Source organism: Mus caroli, unplaced genomic scaffold, assembly GCF_978045245.1.
Source record: "Mus caroli unplaced genomic scaffold, Mus_caroli_1 scaffold_13, whole genome shotgun sequence".
Lineage (NCBI taxonomy): Eukaryota > Metazoa > Chordata > Mammalia > Rodentia > Muridae > Mus > Mus caroli.
In genome coordinates this window covers 32,453,195-32,473,614 of record NW_028227268.1, presented here as the reverse complement: position 1 = coordinate 32,473,614, position 20,420 = coordinate 32,453,195, and the positions used below count along the sequence as shown (strand labels likewise).

Sequence of the window (20,420 nt, the reverse complement as noted above, 5' to 3'; positions counted from 1 at the left end):
GGAAGCCAGAAGAGGGTGTCACATGCCCTGAAACTGAAGTTACATAGACGGGGATGAGTTGCCACTTGTGTGTTGGCAATCTAAACCTGAACCGGCGTCCCCTGAAAGAACACTCAGTGTTATAAACAGCTGAGCCATCTCTCCAGCCACAAATTTTCTGTTTGTCTGTCTGTCCCTCCCTTCCTCCTTCCCCCTCTTCCTTTCTTTCCTCCCTTCTTTCTAGTCTTGAGCTGGGCCAGATGTCCCTGCAAACAGAAGAGACAACGTAACTAATTCCTTCTTCCACAAAGAAAGGTAAGAGGGAGACAGCACACAGAGAAGCAAGCCTAAGTCACTGTGTTTATTCACAGAACACAACTTTCTTCCCAGAAAAAAAAAAAACATACACTTTAAGGAAATCCCACTTAAACAATTCCTTTCTTCTGCCTTTGCATCCTGAGTGTCCATGTTCGTTAATCAAGGTTTGCACAGACTGATTACAATTTTTCCCTGAGATCATTAAGGCTGTGTCTTGGCTACAGAATGTATTTTCCTACAAACGTCGCGGATCAAACGCAGGGTTCTGAGTTCCTGTTTTGAAGAGGTAGAATTCCTAAGAAAAAGGCGAAGTGCTGGGCAATGGTGGTACACGCTTTTAATCCCAGCACTTGGGAGGCAGAGGCAGGTGGATTTCTGAGTTCGAGGCTAACCTGGTCTATAGAGTGAGTTCCAGGATAGCCAGGGCTTCACAGAGAAACCTTGTCTGGGGGGGGGGGGGGAAGGAGGGGGGAGGCAAAGAGAACATCAAATCACTACTTCCATTTCACTCCATTGTAAACCATTAATTGTCCCTTCAACATCTGCAAACACTCTAGAATGGAAAGTCACCTTAGTACATAGGAAGACACTATCATTGGGCTATGCACAAGCCATCTTTGAAGCCTGAGGCTTGCAGTCAAAAGCACAGCTCGAGAGGTAGAGGCAATGATTTCTCAGTGAATGGGAAAGGAAAAATCCAGATGTGGGCAATTAGGAAGCCTTGGTCATCTCAACATGTGCTCCGTTAGTGCTGGGACACTCCTCAGAGGAGTCTGATATCATAGTAGCTACTGATGCCGCCCAAGGGGAACATAGCCCCACTTGCTTGTCACCCCAAACCCCAGCCTATCCGAATCAGCAAGGCATCAAGAGAACAGACATCACTGTATCTCCAGTATTCGAACATGGAAGGTCAACTGTGGGCCAAAGACCACTTCTGGTTGCAAGAGAGAGTCCTGAAGTGAGCCTGCTTTCCAAGAAGGGCTGCTTTTATAGCTTGTCATCCTTTCTCCTTTCACCCATCCCCCCCAAAATGGCACAACAGAATGGCGCATTTTCCCCACTAAGAATTTCTCTAATGAAACATAAACAAGCATGGGCCCGACTCAATAGTGGAAGAAGGTAACAGGCTCTGAGTATGACCAGTGGGAAAGAAGGCAGCAATGGAGCCAATGGAGCTGGCCAGGGGCAAGGTTGCTTGGGAATGTGTAGTGCTTTGAAGATGGGAAGCATGAATGGAAGGGCGAGCCTCAGGTGGTGTAGCACAGCCAGAGATGTCCTTCATGGATGACGGAGTCCCAGTCCCCTCCTTAGGTTTTCTTGTGGTAGTTCTGACACGCTTTCACCATGTCCTTCAAAAAGTTTGGAACTCCATTCTGCAAAAGAAAAGACTGTGTTTCTATGTATCCTTCATTCTCTGGAGCGTGGCAGAGAAAAACAATGGGTTTGTGGGATAATCAAAGACAATGGGGCCCCTGATCCAATTTCAACATGACACCGTCACAGAAAACTGCAGAAGGCAAGACCCAGAGCAGACAGACTTGAAAGGCTTGAAAGACAGGGCCTTCGAGTTGACTTCTGCTAATAAAAGCTACAGAGCTCCTTTTGAAATAATTATTAATTAAAAAGGAAGAGAGGCTAGGGCTAGGGCTCAGCCTAAAAGCACATGCTTTTCCTGTGATGAATCTGAGGTCAGTTCCCAGCACCTATGTCAGGTAGCTCACAGCCACCTGTCACTCCAGCTCCAGGGCCAACTGGACCCTCCATACACATATGCACACATCCCCATCCACATATGCAAATAATTTCTTAAAAATATTTTTTAAAAAGGAAAGTAAAAATTAAAACAAAACAAAGACTGGAACAAAGTAAACCAAGAGTTGGAATTAGATTGCTGGATACTTCCTTAAAGAAGTGGAAGCACTTGCCTTACTGTGTTTTTAAAAAAAAAAAAATGGTGTTTGTGGTTAGGGGATGGGATATGTTGTACAGTGCCAAGGACTTTGCAAAAATGCTGTCTCACTGACTTCATCTCCATGCAGGGGGCATTATTCATCTTCTTTTTTTTTTTTTTAAGGAAGTTGGACTTCCCTGACTAACAGAAAACATTCAGTAACAGAGCCCAGGTTCAGTATTGCATCTGTTTGCCTCTGACACCTATAGGCGTTCTTACTTTCCCATGAGCCACTGGAGTTCACCACAGGACCTGCACAAAGCCTGCTGAATTGTCACAGTGATGCAGGACCCTAGGAATGGCAGCCTATAGTGACCTGGGTCACTACCACTGTACCTTGGCCCGAGAGACTTAAAAACAGCAAAGACATCCGAACTAGAGGTTTCCTCCGGGCCAGGGAGGGTCTGCTTGTCTCTAAGCAAGGTCTGACTGTCTCATAAGCAGATACTGAAAACACTGGAGTCCCTGTAAGGGGCAGCCTTACGTCTGGAAGTTCCAGAGAGTGACCATGGAGGGTCTGTGGCCACCAGCAGGGAAGGGCTGACATGCTTGGCTAACAGAGTCTTTGTCCTATCTCTCAGCCTCCATCCTGGGTGTTGGCCACTCCAATTCTCACCAAGTCACTCAACAGAGCTCAATGTAAAAGACTCTCGTTACCCTGGGACAATGCATTTTGTGACAACCCACAGGCTAAGTCAACATTTGTCAAATGCACACTCCCCACTGCCTAACTCCTGGGATCTCACCTTGGCTGCCCAGTTAATGAGCCAGGACGGAATTTGGCCACCCGGGTTATCAAAGTAGTACATGAAAACTAAAAGAGAAGAGAAGACAATTCAGGAGGAGTGGTGGGGATGGGGCATGGGGGCTGGAAAAATACAATAACAAAGCTCCGCAAAGCCATCTTCCGATTGGGACCCAGACAGTGCAGAGGAAATAGCAAGCAAACTGCCCCAACCTGCCTTGTGGCTATTGACATAGGAGTATTGTTGAAAATGCAGCCAGGGAAACACTTGGCTGTGCTTTCTTAGACACCTGATGAACGCTAGACGTTTGTACATCATTATTATCCAAACAGCCCCAAGGAACTGACAGTTAGCATACACGAGGAAATAAAGCTCAGAAAAATGAGAAGACAGACCTAACAAGCAGCAGACTTAGGGTTCAGATTTGTGCCTGGCACGGGCCACATTCATGCCAGTATGGCAGATGCGGTTGCCCCTTTTCCTTTTTGGAGACTGTAACTCGATGTTCTTAAGTCTCTGGCCTTGTGTGTGTGAGGGCTGGATCTTCCAATCCACACCTGCCAATCCCCTAGCCCTGTCTAGGCTCAGTCCCTATAGCTACAGGGTAAGCCGGAAACTACTCTTTCTAAACTCAAGGGTTTCAATGTTCTGATTTCATTTGGACAACAAAGAATGAATGGGTGGAGGGTGGGGCTGGAGAGTTGCCTCAGCTTTTAAGAACCTGTATTGCTCTTAAGGAGGATCCTGGTTCCATTCCCAGCACCCACGTAGTGGCTGACAACCACTCTAGTCCCAGGAGATATGATGCCGTCTTCTGATCTCTACAAACATCAGGCAAGAAACACATGCAGGCAAAACACACTAATGAAATGTAAGAATAAAATAAATAAATGTAAACAAACAAAAGAGTGCACTGCATCAGATTGAAACATCTACACTGAGGCCTAGCCAATCTCTGATGTGGATCCAAACACTCCCACATGTCGACCTCACATCTCCTTTGTTCCTGGGCCATGGTTACATTCACTGGATAAGCTTTTGGACCTAAGCTGCCTCCCACTCAAATGGCACTGGCTAGCTGCTGCCCTGCCCGGAAAGCTTTACCTCTGCTCCCCTTCTTGCCGTCACTCTCGATCGCCAGGCTCTGTTTGTACTGTTTCACTCGGATTACCCCAGACTTCTCGGGAAACTGAGGTGCCGAGATACTCTGGGCCAGGACCACGTAGATCTTCCTCCCATCCATATCCAGATCTCGGCGCTGGCGGGTGTAGACATACTGCATAGCCAGTCAAGGCATGATGCCAGCGAAAGAGCAGCCCCCATTGGTGGCAATGGAAGGTCTCTTTGCACCTTCCACGTTAACATCTGGTCCCTTCTGCAGAATGCCCACTTTCCCTGCAGAGCTGGACCTCACAGCCAATGGTAATTCTCACTGGAGAGTGCCTGTTACCTGGCTGTGAGCAGATCCCCTGAATGCTTGGTTACATAAGGGTCACCTTCCTCCTTCTCCAGGAAGGCATCCTGAGAGCACTATTCACTTAGCTATAATCATGGGGACGCTAATCAAACACTCTCGGGTCCACAGGCCGGATGTTTGGGACATTAGAGAAATCCAGGGGCAGAAGAAACACTGGATAGAAATTACATCAACCCATAGATATTGTCTCATCCGCATTTGTCACCACAGACCTCTCTACCCATGGAAGGTGTCCTTGTCACAACTCAACTACATGTAGGAACACTTACGCACACCTCGAATTTTAGTAAGCAGATATACTCTTTGAATTAACACTGGTTGACCAAGAACATCAAAAACAATTCGACTTCTGGAAGCATGCACAAAACATTCCCAAGGTCGGCAGCGCTAGTCCATCAAAGACAATGACATCTTTAAAAGCCTCAATCTTTACTTTCTATTCATTCTAAAATTAATGTACAAAGTGACCGGCTTCACGGTGGCCTCTTCTTCCATACAAATCATTATACTTTCCCATCTCCAATGTCCTTAGGTGGACTATTGTCAGGGCAGCTATTTGTTCGCAGCAACAACAATTAATAGGCTTAGACGTGAGGGGAAACTCCCTGCATTTCAGTCAACCGCTTCACTTTAGAAATGAAGAAATGGAGAGGAAAATCATCCACCTGGTGTCCAGGACAGCAGTCAAGAGGACCACGCTGAAGAGAGGTTAGAAACAAAGCGGTGAGGCCTGGTTCCTCTGCCATATCAGTCTGTCTGCCTGTTAGTTAGCTCACGTTCATGGGACCCACCTGCTCTTCTGTGAGATCAAAAGATCTGGACTCACACTCTTCATAAACTGTTCTCCCCGGACCCCCAATTTTTGAGGCTCATCAATTTCCACCTTTGACACTTTCTCTGGAGGTTGCCTTCCAGCGACCCTGGGTGTGGTTCCTGCCCTAAGTGGCCACACCCAGAAAGAACACTCTGCACCCTCCAAAAGTCACACAAGAAGCTCCAGCATTAGCAGACAGTTCTGTAAGAACCCAAGACAGTGCCGTGACGTTAGTGGATCCTAGTGTAAGGGTGGCGGCTGGGGAACACAGCACATGAAGAGAGACAAAGCACAGAGTGCCGTGCAGAAAGGATACATCTCTGTTGGACAGCGGGAAAGGGTACTTCACTTCCCAGTATGCCACCATCTGTTCATCACTCTCCTTCTCGTAGAGTTCTGAAGCAGAACACAAGAGGTTAACGCGCCTGCCAAACCCAGTGGCCTCAAGGAGCCTTTTCAGCCTCAGTGTGTGACAAACCCCTTAACTCACAAGACATAGAACTATTTTTTAAAACAAAAGTATATTTAATGTCACTGAAAGCTTGCTGCCTAGGGGTGGTCTAGAGGACATGGAAACATAGAAAACCTAAATAAGCCCCCAACACTTGTCCATGGTACCAACAGAAGGCTGGGATAGAATGTAAGAAACCCGGTATAAGAAATTACCATCGGCATTAAAGCAGGCTAACCACCAGGTGTCACTAGAGGACCGGGAGTACCATCAAGGTTTGCCTCCCAACGCTTAGCCAGACACTGAGGAAGTCAGAGTCTAGCATGTCTAAGTTCATGACATCTGGGAAACAGAGAGCTGTGTTCTCAAACAGCCGGAACATGGCTGAACTATGGCTAACGCTGAGTTTCTTGTGTCTTTCCTCTAACCACCTGCTACAGCTTTGGGAACCAAATTCCCTTAATGTTTGTGCTCTAGAGCCAGGACATGCAAACTGTAGCTCTTGGAGGACAGAGTGAAAGAACCAAAGAGCAGCCTATGCTTAGCCTGTGTGGTGGGCTCCCATCTAATCATCCAGAGAGGATCAAGACATCCGTGGGTGAGATGTCAAGGGTCCATGTAGCATTTGGAAGAATGCTATCAGAAACAGACTGTTGATTAGGGAGCTTTGTGGCCTCTTGGTGTCACAGGACACTAAAGACAGTCATGAAGGGAAAGGATGAGTGGGCCTGTTGCCTCTGTGTGTTTAGTATTCATGCCACTCCCCCTCCCCCACACACTGCCCCCTCCCACACACACTGCCTTACCCTTCTCTACTATGAGGTTTAAGTAGGTAAAGGAGCAATTTCAGGGTTTGGAAAAGGAGCAAGACATGACCATAATGAATGAATGACCGTGGCCTTTTTAGGCCCAATGGATCACAAGACTCTTGGGTACTCCTAAAACCCAGAAGCAGTACAGTCAGGACTTCCAGATTGTCCTAGCAAATCTAACAACAGCTTCGCTGTACCAGAAACCACAGTGTGAACAGCTGATGGTGGGTTCTGCAGTTGCTTTGTGTGTGTGTGTGTGTGTGCTCCCACCAATTTATTTATTTTACTTTTCATTTCTTAAAGTCAGGTGCCTTAGCTGACATGAACAAAGGTGGTTTTACAGGCTCTCTACTTCCTCACATCGCTCTTTCCCAAGCAGGACCCACACAGGCATCTATGGGCAAAGTGCGTGTCACACGATTGCCTTACGGCTGCTGGGGGAGTGGGACGGTGTCAGTCGGCTCCCTTGGCTAGGCACATGTGCTGACATTCCCTAATGAAGACGAGTATGTGAGAGCATGAAGCTGCTGTCCAGGATTCACAAAATAAGCAGTCGCTTTGAGAAGAGCTGCAGAGAGTGAGTCCCGGCACTCTGGCTGACTTGATCGGGAAGGTGTGACTCTCTTTCCTGGAGTTCTTTGCATGATGAGAGCCTGAGTCTGTATCTTCTGGAGGACACGTTCCCAAGGGATGGGAATCTGCCTGAGAACTAGGTCAATACAGAGGGGCACAGGCTAGAGCTGAAGACACATCCGGATGGGGGTGCGTCTTTGACACTTGCAGTAGTCTTGACTAAACACTTCACTGTGCAAGTCTCTTCTACAGTGGCTGAGATGACAGGAACACTTCCCCTCTGAGATGTAGGGGGTTCTCTGTTTAATGGTTTCCAACTCGGTGTTTCTCTCCATTATATAGACTAGGTAGGCTATAGATCCTGTCCCTGCTATGGGTCATGAGATGTTCTCGGATTACTAGTAGAGGAGGTGGGTCAGAGGACATCACCACCCCACCACCCCAGTGGCTTCTGAACAAGCTGCTTTGCGCCCTCTGTCTTGAGGCTTTCTGGACCTCCAGGGCCCTCCAGGGCCCTCCAGCTACCCCCTCTCCCAGTCTCTCACTTCCTCACATGCATGCGCCCTTGCTCATCTGGAGATCTTTGATTCAATTTCCAAAAGGAAGTGTGGCTGCCTATCTTCTGAGAAGGCTTCCATTGCAATCAAGCTATGTGTGCAAGCACAGCTCCGGAAGCAAGGCAAAGCAACTGTGAGGACAGATGGAAGACTGCCTCGAAGCCTCTGTGAAGGTGAGTACTGGAAGTGGTGAAAGCCATGCTATAGCCTCGAGTATAACAAGACTAAATTAGTCAAAAGTAGATTAACTCTCAAAGGATTCTTAATTGACGCAAGCCATCACTCACCTTTCACATACTGGTCCCATTGTTTTCTGTAGTCTAAGTCCATGTAAACATCTGCGAGAAGAGCTGGCGAGCAGCCTTCCAGGACACCAAACACCTTATACTCATAAAGTCCACTTGGCTATGGAGACAGAGGTAAGGGGAACAATTTGTTGATGCTGGAGTTGAGATTCCACATCACATACAAAACAACTGGACCTGGGGTTCAACCATACCAAACAATGCTCTCTTGTGGGGTCCTGGTGACCACAGTACAGGAGGAGGTAGGGCTCCTGGTCTCGTGTGTCTTATATACAGCTGCAGGTGTTGGTGGAGGGAACAGTCATAAGCATTAGCCAGATAATTTAAGTAGGATATAAGAAGAGTTACCTGGTAAGCAGTGTTTTGTGGAGGACCTATGCCAACCGTAGGTAGAAAAGGCCACTATAAGGGACCATCTCCCAAGAATTGGCAAGATATCATGTTCTAAACGTCAGAAAGACTGGCCATTGGGAAATGAAGAAAGCCACTCCTGGTAAGAGTAATTGATAGACTGAAGTGATTAAAGAGAAAAGTCTAGATCTCAGAGTGGTAGGAGCGGAGGTTAGAGATATTGAAGAGTCAAGACACCAAAGACCTTGAAAACCATGGTAAGAGTAGGGCTTTGATTCTCATTGCTCTGGAAAGCCAGAGGAGGACTGTGGACAGAGATGTGGCCAGATATGACTAAGGATAGTTTGGGCCAAATCTAGTTAGATTGCAAAAGCTTTTGAGTTGGTAAACAACAACACCATAAAGGAAATGACCTTTAAAACTTGGTGCACTCATGCCTAGTTGATAATCCACTGGAGGCCTGCCCTCTTTCAGAAGAGAAACAGAGAAGGGGGAGGGGCAGGAGAAACTGGGAAAGCAGGGAAGGGAAACTTTGGTCAGGATGTAGGTGAGTGGGTGGGTGGATGGGTGGATGGATGGATGGATGGATGGAAGGATGGAAGGAAAGAAAGAAAGAAAAAAAAACCCCAGTACACTATTCCAGATAATAATGACAGAAACGGGAAGCTAACATCCATGGTGGGAAGACCAGGAAGGTAAATCCAGTAGGAATTACTGCTGGAAGAATGAGGGGAGGGAAATAGATCACCAAGGAGAATTCAGCCAACCACTGCTGGACATGGCAGGTGATGGAGTGGACTCGACTAACACAGAAGAAACTGGAAAGGGGGATCTGTGAGCTACTGGAGTGAGCAAGAGTTCTAGTCTAGTCTGGTTGATTGCCAGGTACCAGGTATATATCTATGCTCCATGGGCAGCCAGAGTTCTGAGGAAGGGGTATATCCTACATATCCACAGATGTTTCTTGTGAAGTCCTTCACAAGACAGAGTTTTTCAATTGTTTTTACTTTGGAGTGTGTATGTGGAGGGGTTATATGTTTTTTGTTTATTTTACTGAGCAAGAAGACTAAAAAGGGAACAGCTGTGTGTTTCAAACCATGTTGAAACAGGTGGTTCTGTTGTTTAGAAAAAGACAATTTCTAAACTACAAGTACAAGTGAGTTTCTTCCTTCTGCCACGCCAAGTCCTTGTCTGTGCAGGGGGTCCAGGCTCCAGGTGGCCCCACTACACGTCACTGGGTTCAGAATTCCCTGAGCTTGCTCTAGCTTAGTGCTGCTAGTATGAAGAGGAAGCTCTAAGGGACAAAAGCAATGACTGGACAAAAGTGAAGGACAGACACACAAGTAGATAAGTAGAAAAAAACACAGCCTTAGATGAGGCTTGGGTACCACTAATTACTCAGTAAAGCACCTTAAAGCCCATGTTGAGAACCCAAGGGAAGTGTAAGAAAGCCTTGGGAGATCCTTCTAAAGGGCGGCTTCCTGCTGGAATGGCATTAACATAACAAACCTTATCCCAGTTTATGGAGGGGAAGAGAGAGGGGGAGAGGGAGAGAGAAATAAGAAGTGAATCTATGGTGATCTGACAGCAATATAAGCATATGGCTTGATGCCAGGAGTCTCCCACAAGCCAATGGTATCTGGCTGAGTTTGAAGACCTGTATATCTCAGCATGGATTGATGTCCTGAGGTTCTCAGGAGAGACAGCTTCAATTTGTCTCCACTGGACTGACAGAAAGGAGCAAGGTGAGGGCTTCCTCATATTCAGACCAGTGCAGGTGCATTTTAATCAAGAGAGAAAGAGGAACGGGGGAGAGAATGAGAATGGGCTAGTCCTTTGAGAAAATAGAAGTCCTATTTTCTACATATGTTCACCAAAACCAGGATTCTTATGTGTTAAGATAATGATCATGGGGTGGGGCCTTCCATGATTAACTGTGGGTATCTACAAAAATCAAGACAAACGATTTTCTTAGACTAGGTCCCGGCCCTTCCTGAATGCAGTTACAACCTTCCGTGACCCTGATCCTATCTGTGTCACAGAAGAGGACCAGAAAAGACAAAGAGAAAAATAGAACGACCTACCCAACCCACATGAACCCAGAAGAATGAACTATTGTGATGGCTTCCTTTAGTCTCTCCCATTGCGTCAGGACTGAAAAATACCAGCACCCCAGAGGAACAAGACCCTCGCTGCCTGCCCCCTTCCTGGTTTCTCAGTCCCACCTTTGCTGAGCTCCATAGCCTGGCCCAAACTCCCAAATCAAAGCACTTTCCCACTAGTGATTTCTAAATGTGTTCAGCAAACATACTCATTTTTACTTCATCCTTTAAAAGAAAAAGTGATTTTTAATCATTGTAAAAATTATCCATATTCATTGTAGGAAGTCTGAAGACATTATGAACTACTTAATGAGTGACATGTAACCTCACAGTTAATAAGTATCTATTAATAATAGTTGACAGTATTTCTTTAAAGGGAGCAGATGTTTGTCTTCATGAATGAATGGATATGATATAGTATCAACAGCTGGAATTATTCTTACATTTACTAGTATATTGAGACTATGGAAAGTCTGTTTCAGAATATTTTATAGAAATGAATATTTCCAAAATGATCATAAAACTCTTTGTTCACAACCCTAGTCCATTTTTTCAATAGGGAAGTTTTCCCAGAGATGAATGTTAGAAAATGTTAACATTCAAGGGCTGTTTGCCCTCTTCAAATATTTAGAAAATGTATACACCAGACTGTGTTCTCAGAAACAGCGAAGAAGCAGCTCCCGGAGACTAAGTACCACTCTTTTACAATTTGGCATAGAAAAACACAATGCTTAGTTTTATCTGAGTGGAATTTATATTAACAATGTATCAGGCCTTTTAAAAAATTAGATTTACAAATAATTGGAAAATTTTTGTTTCTGGTAATTTTCCAAGCTTACCCACACTGTAATAAATAACTCCAAATATGTTTATGCAAGAGAGGTTTGGATTTTCCTGAAGTCTCCCACTGCTACCTCTAAAAATGTCTCGCATTCCCCCATTTACAACAAACCATACTGGGTGTCTAATGCTCCATTTCTAAGACCGTTTCCTACACTTCAAATACTGAAAGGTTATGTGGATGGCAGTGAATTTGCCAGTAGCATGCATGGAACACAGTTGCCAGAAGAACCAAGCGGGGGCGGTGGGGGGAGTGATATGGTGCACACCCACTTCCCCCCTTCCGGGAGAGCCCCCATGAACATGTGAATGGCTAGTGAGTATTCAGGAATCGGGCGACTCTTGCAATGAGTTAGGGAGAACCATGCATGGGAAATGAAGAGAAACGATGGCATGATTGGACAAGAGAGCAGAGAGTCCTTTATGCCTGTTCAACCAAGGGAGTGGTTGAACATCTCTCCTCTCCTGTGCTGGAAAGCATCCAAGTGACACTCTCTCCCTACTCCAAATGGGGACCTGATATTTGGATCTGTGACAACTCTTCTGGGACTGAAAAGCAACAAATAAATAGCAGAGGAGAAAGGCTCAGAGTTTCTGGCATGATGGGTCAGCTAAGCTGATATGTACAGATCTCTGAGTTAATCAGTTTTGCAGGACAACGAGGTAGCTTGATTTGGGGAAGCCTCAGTCCAGCTTTGTTGTTGTTGTTTTGTTTTGTTTCTTACTTGCTCCTAAAAGCAATCTTAATTGACCCAAAATGGTGCTCACTGACACTGCAGAATTTTATTTGAAACTTTTGATACTAGGAAATAGGGCTGGTGAGATGGCTCAGTGGGTAAGAGCACCCGACTGCTCTTCCAAAGGTCCGAAGTTCAAATCCCAGCAACCACATGGTGGCTCACAACCACCCGTAATGAGATCTGATGCCCACTTCTGGTGCGTCTGAAGACAGACAGCTACAGTGTACTTATATATAATAAATAAATAAATCTTTAAAAAAAAAAAAGAAAGAAAGAAAAATGGCCTTGTAAGTATAAGGACATAAGTCTGAATCCCCGGCACCCTTGAAAAACCAGGATGGAAGGTGGGAGAGATAGCTCAGCAGTTAAGGGCGCTTGCTGTTCTTGCAGAAGACGTGGGTTAAGTTCCCAGCAGCCACACTGAGTAGTACACAACTCCCTACAACTCCAGTTCCAGGGCAGCCAGCACTCTCTTCAGTCTTCCGCGGGCATCTGCACGCACATGTAAACTCATGTAGGCACGCACAAATATAAATAAATAAAGAGGGACACATGTGGATGTGCGGGAGCTCACACAAGAAACATTTAAAATCCCGGCTCTCCATCCTTTTTGGTATATAATATACTGACTACAATGCAAAACAACAAGGGAAAACCATTTCTCCATATGGCAGGACGGACTCAAAAGAGCAGATACTCCGAAGTCCCTTTCTTAGCTTCATAACCCATTAGCTGGGCTGCCTCTCCTCACTGATCAATCAAAGGAAAATATTTGGTAAACGAGCTAAATGAACTTTGCTCCTCGCTTCAAGACCCTGATCTTTGACCCACTCTGCCTACTGTGAGCCAGCCTACACTCCCTCGGTTGAACAGGCATAAAGGACTCTCTGCTCTCTTGTCCAATCACGCCATCTTTTCTCTTCATTTCCCATGCATGGTTCTCCCTAACCCTAGATACTAATATTTAGAAGAGAAACTCACATGCCTAACTGTCACCAGGCTGAAGGCCTTAGGGCCAAAGAGCTGCCCCCACTGCAAGAGCCACCCGATTCCTGAAAGTCTCTCTGCTAGGTCTAGATGAAGTCTTTATTTCACATTACTTTAAAACAGAATGGCAGAACAATGTTACAACTTACGGCTATTGGGAAGACAATGTGATTATGTGTAACTTCCCTAAAGCACTATAGGAATGCAAAGCGTTGTTAAAATGCACAAAGAAGAAGAGAAAGGACCACGAGCCTCTCTGGATTCCTGGTGAGCAATCTTACTTTTCTATTGCTAAGCAGAGACACCATGACCAAGGCAACTTATAGATGGGTTTATTGGAGGTTTGCTTACAGTCTCAGGAATGACTTCACTACCATCCCAGGGGCTGAGGACATGGTAGCAAGCACGCAGGCAGGCAAGCAGACATGGTGCCAGAGAGGTAGGTAGCTGAAAGCTTCTACCCTCATCCGAAAGCGTATATGTGGGTGGAGAGGGGATGGAAATGCTTTTGACTTTTGAAATGTCAAAGCCTGCCCCCAGTGACACACGTGTTAAAGTGACTCCTTAAGCAATACCACCTCTCCTAAGCCTTCCCAAACATTTCCACCAGTGGGGACCAAGCGTTCAAACCTATGAGTCTATGGAGATCATTACCCTTCAAAGCACCACTGTGAGCTTGGTGACTTGGGGAGCCAGAATGAGGATCACTGATTCCAATGCAACCCCAAACCCATGGCTTATGCAGAAGAATAAGAGCAAACATTGTAAGGAAAAGTGAGAGAGAATTCCAGAGAGCAGGAACACCTCTGAGGGAGGACCACTGGTGTACTGCTCTGCATGGTAGCCCAGCCCAGTAGCAATGGATAGAGACTGTGGTCATTTTTATTAAGACCAATCAGTTTTGAGACCATCACAGACCAAGGTTGTAAGGTGTCTGCATGCCTTACAACATGCTTTCTCCACCAATTTGAAGAACCGAGCCTACATTGTTCAGTCAAGTGTGTGGTCATGTGAGCCAAGTGGGCCCCGCCCTTCTCCCAAAGGAGAAGGCCTTTAGAGTGAGCATTAAATTGATGGTTAGTGTTTATCTTGGAAGAGGCACAAAGAACTACGCATGTCCTTCCACTAAGTAAATCATGGAAAACTCAAAAGCTGGAAAGGATCTAGGCTCTTGCGTCTGAGAAGCAATCGGGCATAGGCCTCTCAGCATGTGCTTCCCTTGGTGACCCATCAGTGGTCACTATGATAGCCACACGCTTTGTTTGGAAGAGGTTTTTCCCATCACTTGGGCATGCTATGATTCTTTCAATAATATCAGGGACTTTCTTGTCAATTTAGTTTCCAAGCAATTTTCCAGTCATGATCTTATTGACTCATCTGTGTGGTCCTTGAGGAAGACAGGGACATTGCTGTGATCTCCATCCTTATATGAAGCAATGAAACTCGGAGATACTGAATGACCTCCCTAAGTGTGACTTAGGGAATAGTACCAGGTCAGACAGAGAGTGTGAGTCTTTTGACACCAGCTCCTTCTTCCCCAAGAGTGTCTCCCTTAGCTCCACCCCCCTCTGCATGTTTTATCCAAACCACAGGCTAATAACTAAGGTATCCAAACCACAGGTTGATGATTCAAAGAAGGCCCGTTACATAAGATCTTACCTCAAGCAAGGACCAAAGACCAATGATTTAAGAGATCGGTTGACTTGCTTAGAGTCAACCGATGGCACAAAGCATGGATAACCTGTCCCTTCTGCTGTTCTCGTTCTCAATTCAAAATGGACACTGCACTGGGAGCTTCCTTAGGTCCCTAAGTCTGGTGCATTTGCCCCACAGGACCCTTGATGGCCAAAATGTTATCTCTAAGATGCTGTTTCTGAGCTAGACACTGCTACCTTTTTCCACTGTTATCGCTTAGAGCTGTCTCCTAAACTCTGTAGCCAGAAAGGACAGCATGGTCGTGGCAGCATGGGCTTGGAACCACAAGCTGAGCTTAGTCTAAGTTCGCTGTCTACCTATCGGTAAACGGGTCAAAGAAGAGTTTCCAAGTCATAGGATGATGTGTTTGAGGGTCGTGGCCATAAGGTGACCCAGCTGAGGGGCGTAGACATTTGATCTCCTTTCTCCAGTTTAAGAAGTGAGGACAGAGGACCACACATTCTCCACATTTGGGGGCGGGGGGAAGCCTACACATCACCTACTCTATACCAGGCACCGAGCTTAGGGACATAAGCAGAATCCCCACTGCTACTGGGGTGACTAAATGTTAAGATGTGATTCTGATGGCTTACATAAACACCACGCTAAGGGGATTTTTTTGGGGGGGAGGGGAAGGGTGTTGTTTTTTTTTAATGATGGCTAAGATTTTTGTTTTTTAAAGAAAAAGTCATGCAATTTACTTTCAGTTGCACAGCTAAGGCTACTGACATGCCGCTCATTCGACCTCAGCAGAGTGAGCACCATGAATTTACAGGAGAGAAACAGGGACTACCAACATTTTATTTTCAGTTGACCTTCACAGTTCCCACATAGAGTAATCACCTGTGGATAGAACCTGCCCCTCCACACCCTCCTGACCTGGTCCAAACAGAGGCACCGCCCACGAGGGGTTAGTGGAGCTTATCTATACGCTCATGGCTGACTGTAAGGCAGCCAACAGCCACCCTTTCTAACCCTGTGCTCTGACCTGGCCTCTTGCAGCAAAGTGCCCTCCCATTGCTCGAGGGGACAAGGTGTCCTTGTATAAGCTGCGGGTGCTCACCAACTCCTGCCATTCTAAGGGACTTAATAAATCCAAAACAAATAAAAAGTAAGCATGTTCACCAAGATGAAGTCAGGGGTCAAAGGTGAAGCCGCTATGGCTACAGACTGTTAAGAATACAGTTGGCTACATCTATGTAATATTTCAAAACTCTCTAAGAAACCGAGATGGGGTTAAGACTTAAGGGTTGTGGGTCTGCGTTATAAACTGGATTAGATCCAGCTATGGGGTGGCAGATGAAACTTCTGTTCTGCTGAGATGGACTCCTTGTCAGCTAAGGTCAGCCGAGCTTCCTTCCCAGGGCCGCAGTACAGCCGGATCAATGCAGTTTCACTGACCTCTAGGGCCTGGAATAGCCTCCTAAGGACAGCAGTGCCAGGTAGAGCCATCGCTGGGACAGGACTGTTGGCTCCTCACCTAGCTGAGACACAGCCAAAGGACTAGTGTACACCAGAGAAGTCCCCTTCGCTTCACCTATGTAGAGTTGACCATCAGCTGCATCCTTTCAGCCCAGCATCTGTCTAAACCAAAGTTGTGACCTCTGTGTGTTAGAGTCAGAGCTATAGGCCATGTTGGTGACTGTTGCCATGGTAATGCAGTCCTGAAGGACATGACTGTAGATCACCAGGAAAGATCTCCTAGAGGCCTATGGTTCTTCTTTTCAGAGAACCTACCAGTACTGCTCAGAGGACCACACTTGCTCCCAGGGGGTCATTAACCAGAACATCAGGGACAGCTGGTCTTACGACAGACATTGGTTCGCCTTCAGCTCCTCACTGCCCTGTTTTCAACTGTTTATACCATTACTCAGATGAAACAAAGTCCAAGCAAAAGTTTGATGTTGGAGAGGATGGTCCCGAAGGAACTTTCCATGTGGGATATGTTGTGACTTAATAAAGAGTAGAGTCATACGCACATAAAAATATTGCTTGTCAAAAGTTCCTGCCTAGGAAGGTATGTTAGCGTGGTGCTCGCCTGCATGCCCTTAAATGCCAGCACTCGGGATGCTGACACAGAAAGATCATCCAGAGTTCGGAGATAACCTAGGCTACACAGTGAATAGCAGGCCAGCTAGAGCTGCACAAAGGAAATTCTGTCTCAGATAAATACAATTAAATGAGGAAAGTTCCACCCCCCTCCCTGCTTTGTCCAACAGCAGAATTCAGAATCATATGCATCTACTTTAAAAGATGGCAAAATTTACTTTTTTATTTAAAATATAACGTATAACATCGAAGAGTGCTCCAAAGCCTCTGAATTTGTTCTTAACCCTTTCAAAATCTCACAGTAAACCTGTCACAACTGCATTTATATGTGCGGTTTGTCTTCCTTCCATCCTCATTTCAATAAAGGATGCTATATGCACAAGGAGCAGCAAGATTATCACCTCAAGTGAACTACCTCTGATGAAGAGGATGGAAGGCAAATCAGTCACTCACCAATGGCCACCTTGAGGCCATCAACGTGCTAAGCATGATCCTTAAAAGCCCATTAGTCCAACCAACCTGCACAGTATCTTCCTAAGCAAGCCACTGGAACCTTCAGAAAGGACACTCTCTTAAAGAGTGTCATGTCACTTAAATCACTATTGAGCATCAATAACTATTGAATGGGTATATAACCAGTCTTTGGTCTCTTTTTCCATACATTAATAATGAGGCAGTCCATCTCTCTCAGGATAGTCCATTCTATATTCCAGGATCTCTACCAAATAATGATGTAGGAGGTAGAGTAAGGAAGGGGCTTCATGGACAGAAAGCCTGAGTGTTACCCTGGTAACACCTCTGAATCACAAGCCTTGGCTATATCATGTACCTTCCTAGAACGGCAATGTCTTTATGTTCATGTACAGAGGATGGCCTACATCCAAGGGAATGGGCAGACGCTGCAGGAAAAGGTGAACTGAGACTTTAGCATTCCACCCGGCCTGTGCCTTCTGTCCAGAGAGACAAAGGGTTTTAAGAAACAAGTGTGGGACCAAACAGCTGGGTTCAGAGGCTGATGATAATTTCAAACCAACCAACTCATTTCCTCCACACACTCCTTTCCAAATGGGCAAAAAGGTGATGATCAATAGCATCTACCCTAGGGCTGACATTAGACCGGAGTAAGTCAATATCTGCCAAGTATCTGGTGCCCAGATTACATGACAGTATGCTGCAAGTGTTGACTATCACAATGACTGGTAGTAATTCTGTGACTAAGGATGACATCGATAAGATCACAAACTGGCTGTCGGGTGCTGAACATGTGAGATAGGAGACAGTGAACAGACAGAAGGCCAAGGGACCAGTTATAAAGATGAGGCAATATGAGGTGAGAGGTGCTGAGAAGCCAAACTCAAAATGGAAGAGAAAGGGGAGGGATGGAGTTCTGATGCCTGACACACAACTCAGCAAGTGCCTGGTTATGTGGCTGGCAGGGTAAGGGTAGGGAGAGAGCAGGAGTTTTGCCTCAAAGTGTCCTGGCAAGTTTCACACTGGGAGTTGTTAAAGTCTCAATAGGATGCTAGTTCTGTGTGCTGTATATGGCACGGGGTCTCTTGTAAGAAGCACACACCTGTGGATGCATGTGAGCACAATTAGACAAAAGGCAGCTAGAGGTTCTCTCTGTGCACTGAAGTTTAAGTGGGGCACGGCACAAAGCCATCCTCCAGGCTGATAATTATCATCCGTAAGCTCCTGTCTCTGACATGGCAGAGGCATACAGCAGAATTTCCTATTGTCAACCTCACAAAGTAGCCCTAACCCTAGAGGACTGTGAAACTACATAGATCCAGGCTGCGATGTAACCTCACAGAGGAAGCTTGGGTGACCTCAGCTGTAGGGGGGCCACCTCTGCACACCAGAAGCATCATCCACCTTCACACAGTTCCGTCTAATCCAACTTGTTCCACACATGTCTTGCACTAGGTTATGAACCCTCCAACTGCATCTGTCCTGAACTTCTCTGTGCCTCTGTGACACAGTTACACCATTCCTCCATGTCTGCTTCCTTCACCTGTGAAATCCAAGGCTCCCGTAATAGATCAGTATTTGGAATCCTTTGCTATACCAGTTTGATCTTGTGCCAAGAAACTTCTGTTGCCTACAGCAAAGCAACTGATGCCAAACCTCCAGTTTCTCCCACCTGACTAGCTAATTGGTTCCAATGACTTCTTAAGATACCTCAAGATGCTTAACAACCAACTACACTCCTCCTCCAGCCTCCATTGCGCTTTCTGCATGAAGTTTCACAACCGAATTATTAAATAGACCTTAAAATTAGACCACACCCACACAGAAGACAGTCGCTAAATTGATGGAATTGCTACGGTTACCTCTTGGCCAGCTCTGAACATCCAGTCCATGAGTCTTGTCTCTTTCCTATCTGCCTCAGGACATGGCCCTTCTGTACCCCATACAGAACTGGCACCCATCTGGCAGAAGGAAACATGTTCTCTGCAGGCACTGGCATGGTGTAGGAATGAATAGACCAACGTTTCAATTCTAGCAAACAAACGGACTGGAGTTGGGCTAAACTTCCAAACTACTCATTTTCTGTTTTCTATCAGCTGATTGCTGCCAAATGCCTCTCTCTTGCGAATGTAGATAAACACACACTCCTTTATGTCCACGGGCACGCCAGTCCAGCTCAATCTCTGAAACCCTGTATTGGACCCGTTATACCCATTCCCAGTGAAAGTCCAGACCCTAGACCGGGTGGGTATCTTTGGCACCTCGCCCCATCTTCAACCACGAGCCGTTAAATACAATTCCCTGCTCCCAGGTCGTTTGATTTTTTTGCAAACGCTGCAGAGTAAAACATAAATTACAACTCAGAAGTCCAGCAACAGGAATGACCTGAGGCTGAGCTCAGACAACCTGCCAACCGCATAAGATCTACTACACAGGGTAAAGTAGCTCCGAGGAGCCTAGTCACCCCTGCAGAGCAGTGGAGTACCCTTGGGGAATCCTGACCCAGGGGCCCAGCCCCTGATCTCCTCCAGCGGGCGGGTCAGCTGCTACCTGGTCCAGCAGCCGGTAGATGGTTATGCCTGAGGCCTCTACCAGGAGCTGCCAATCGGCCCCAGTCAGCGCCGGTTTCTGGAGTTCTGCACAAGCCTCCCGGAACTGCTCGTCCGAGAAGCAGAAAGCGGCCCCCGCCATCCTTCCGCAGCCAGGATACAGCGCCCGGAGCGCAGATCACCCACTGGCCCTTAGAGAGCTCGGGGGCGGGGTCACAAAGTGACCCCAATCTGATTGGCAGGGAAGAGAGAAGGCGGGACTTGGTAGAGGAGGCGGGACGTGGGAGGGTGGGGGTGGAGAGCGGAGGTTAAGAGGGCGGTTCCAGGTCTGAAGACAGGCGGGACTAAGCAAAGGTTAAGAAGAATGCCAAGTTAAAAAATACTAGAAAAAAGCTGTCGCTTATCTGGAGAAAGAAGGAAGGGCTGAAGAAGTAGGGAAACTTCTGGAAGTAGGGCCAGCACATCCTATACTCACCTCCACACCCTTCAAACCTGCGTGAGATCCCTACCCCCTACCTCTCTGAAGGTGGAAAGGTCTCTGGAAGATGTCTGGGGAGAGGGACCTAACACAAAAGCTTGAAAGTCTCAGAGGTCAGATGCTAGTAATATATATAATATATAATATATATATATATATATATTATATATAT

The 20,420-nt window shown here is 46.3% G+C and overlaps 1 protein-coding gene across 2 annotated transcripts; it reads right to left on the bottom strand.

The window, feature by feature from the left end:
- Positions 1-320: 320 nt before the first annotated feature.
- On the bottom strand, positions 321-19,968 carry Pctp (phosphatidylcholine transfer protein). Of its 2 annotated transcripts, XM_021176720.3 has the most exons (6): positions 19,772-19,967; positions 7,969-8,086; positions 5,605-5,684; positions 4,102-4,273; positions 2,998-3,065; positions 321-1,673 (listed from the first exon to the last, which is right to left on the bottom strand). In XM_021176720.3, the coding sequence occupies exons 1-6, from the start codon at positions 19,910-19,912 to the stop codon at positions 1,608-1,610; spliced, it is 645 nt and encodes a 214-aa protein (XP_021032379.1). In that variant the 5' UTR covers positions 19,913-19,967; the 3' UTR covers positions 321-1,607. The 2 variants fall into 2 exon arrangements, with proteins under 2 accessions (XP_021032379.1, XP_021032382.1); XM_021176723.3 differs by lacking the exon at positions 2,998-3,065 and having other exon boundaries at positions 19,772-19,968.
- Between the last annotated feature and the right edge of the window lie 452 nt (positions 19,969-20,420).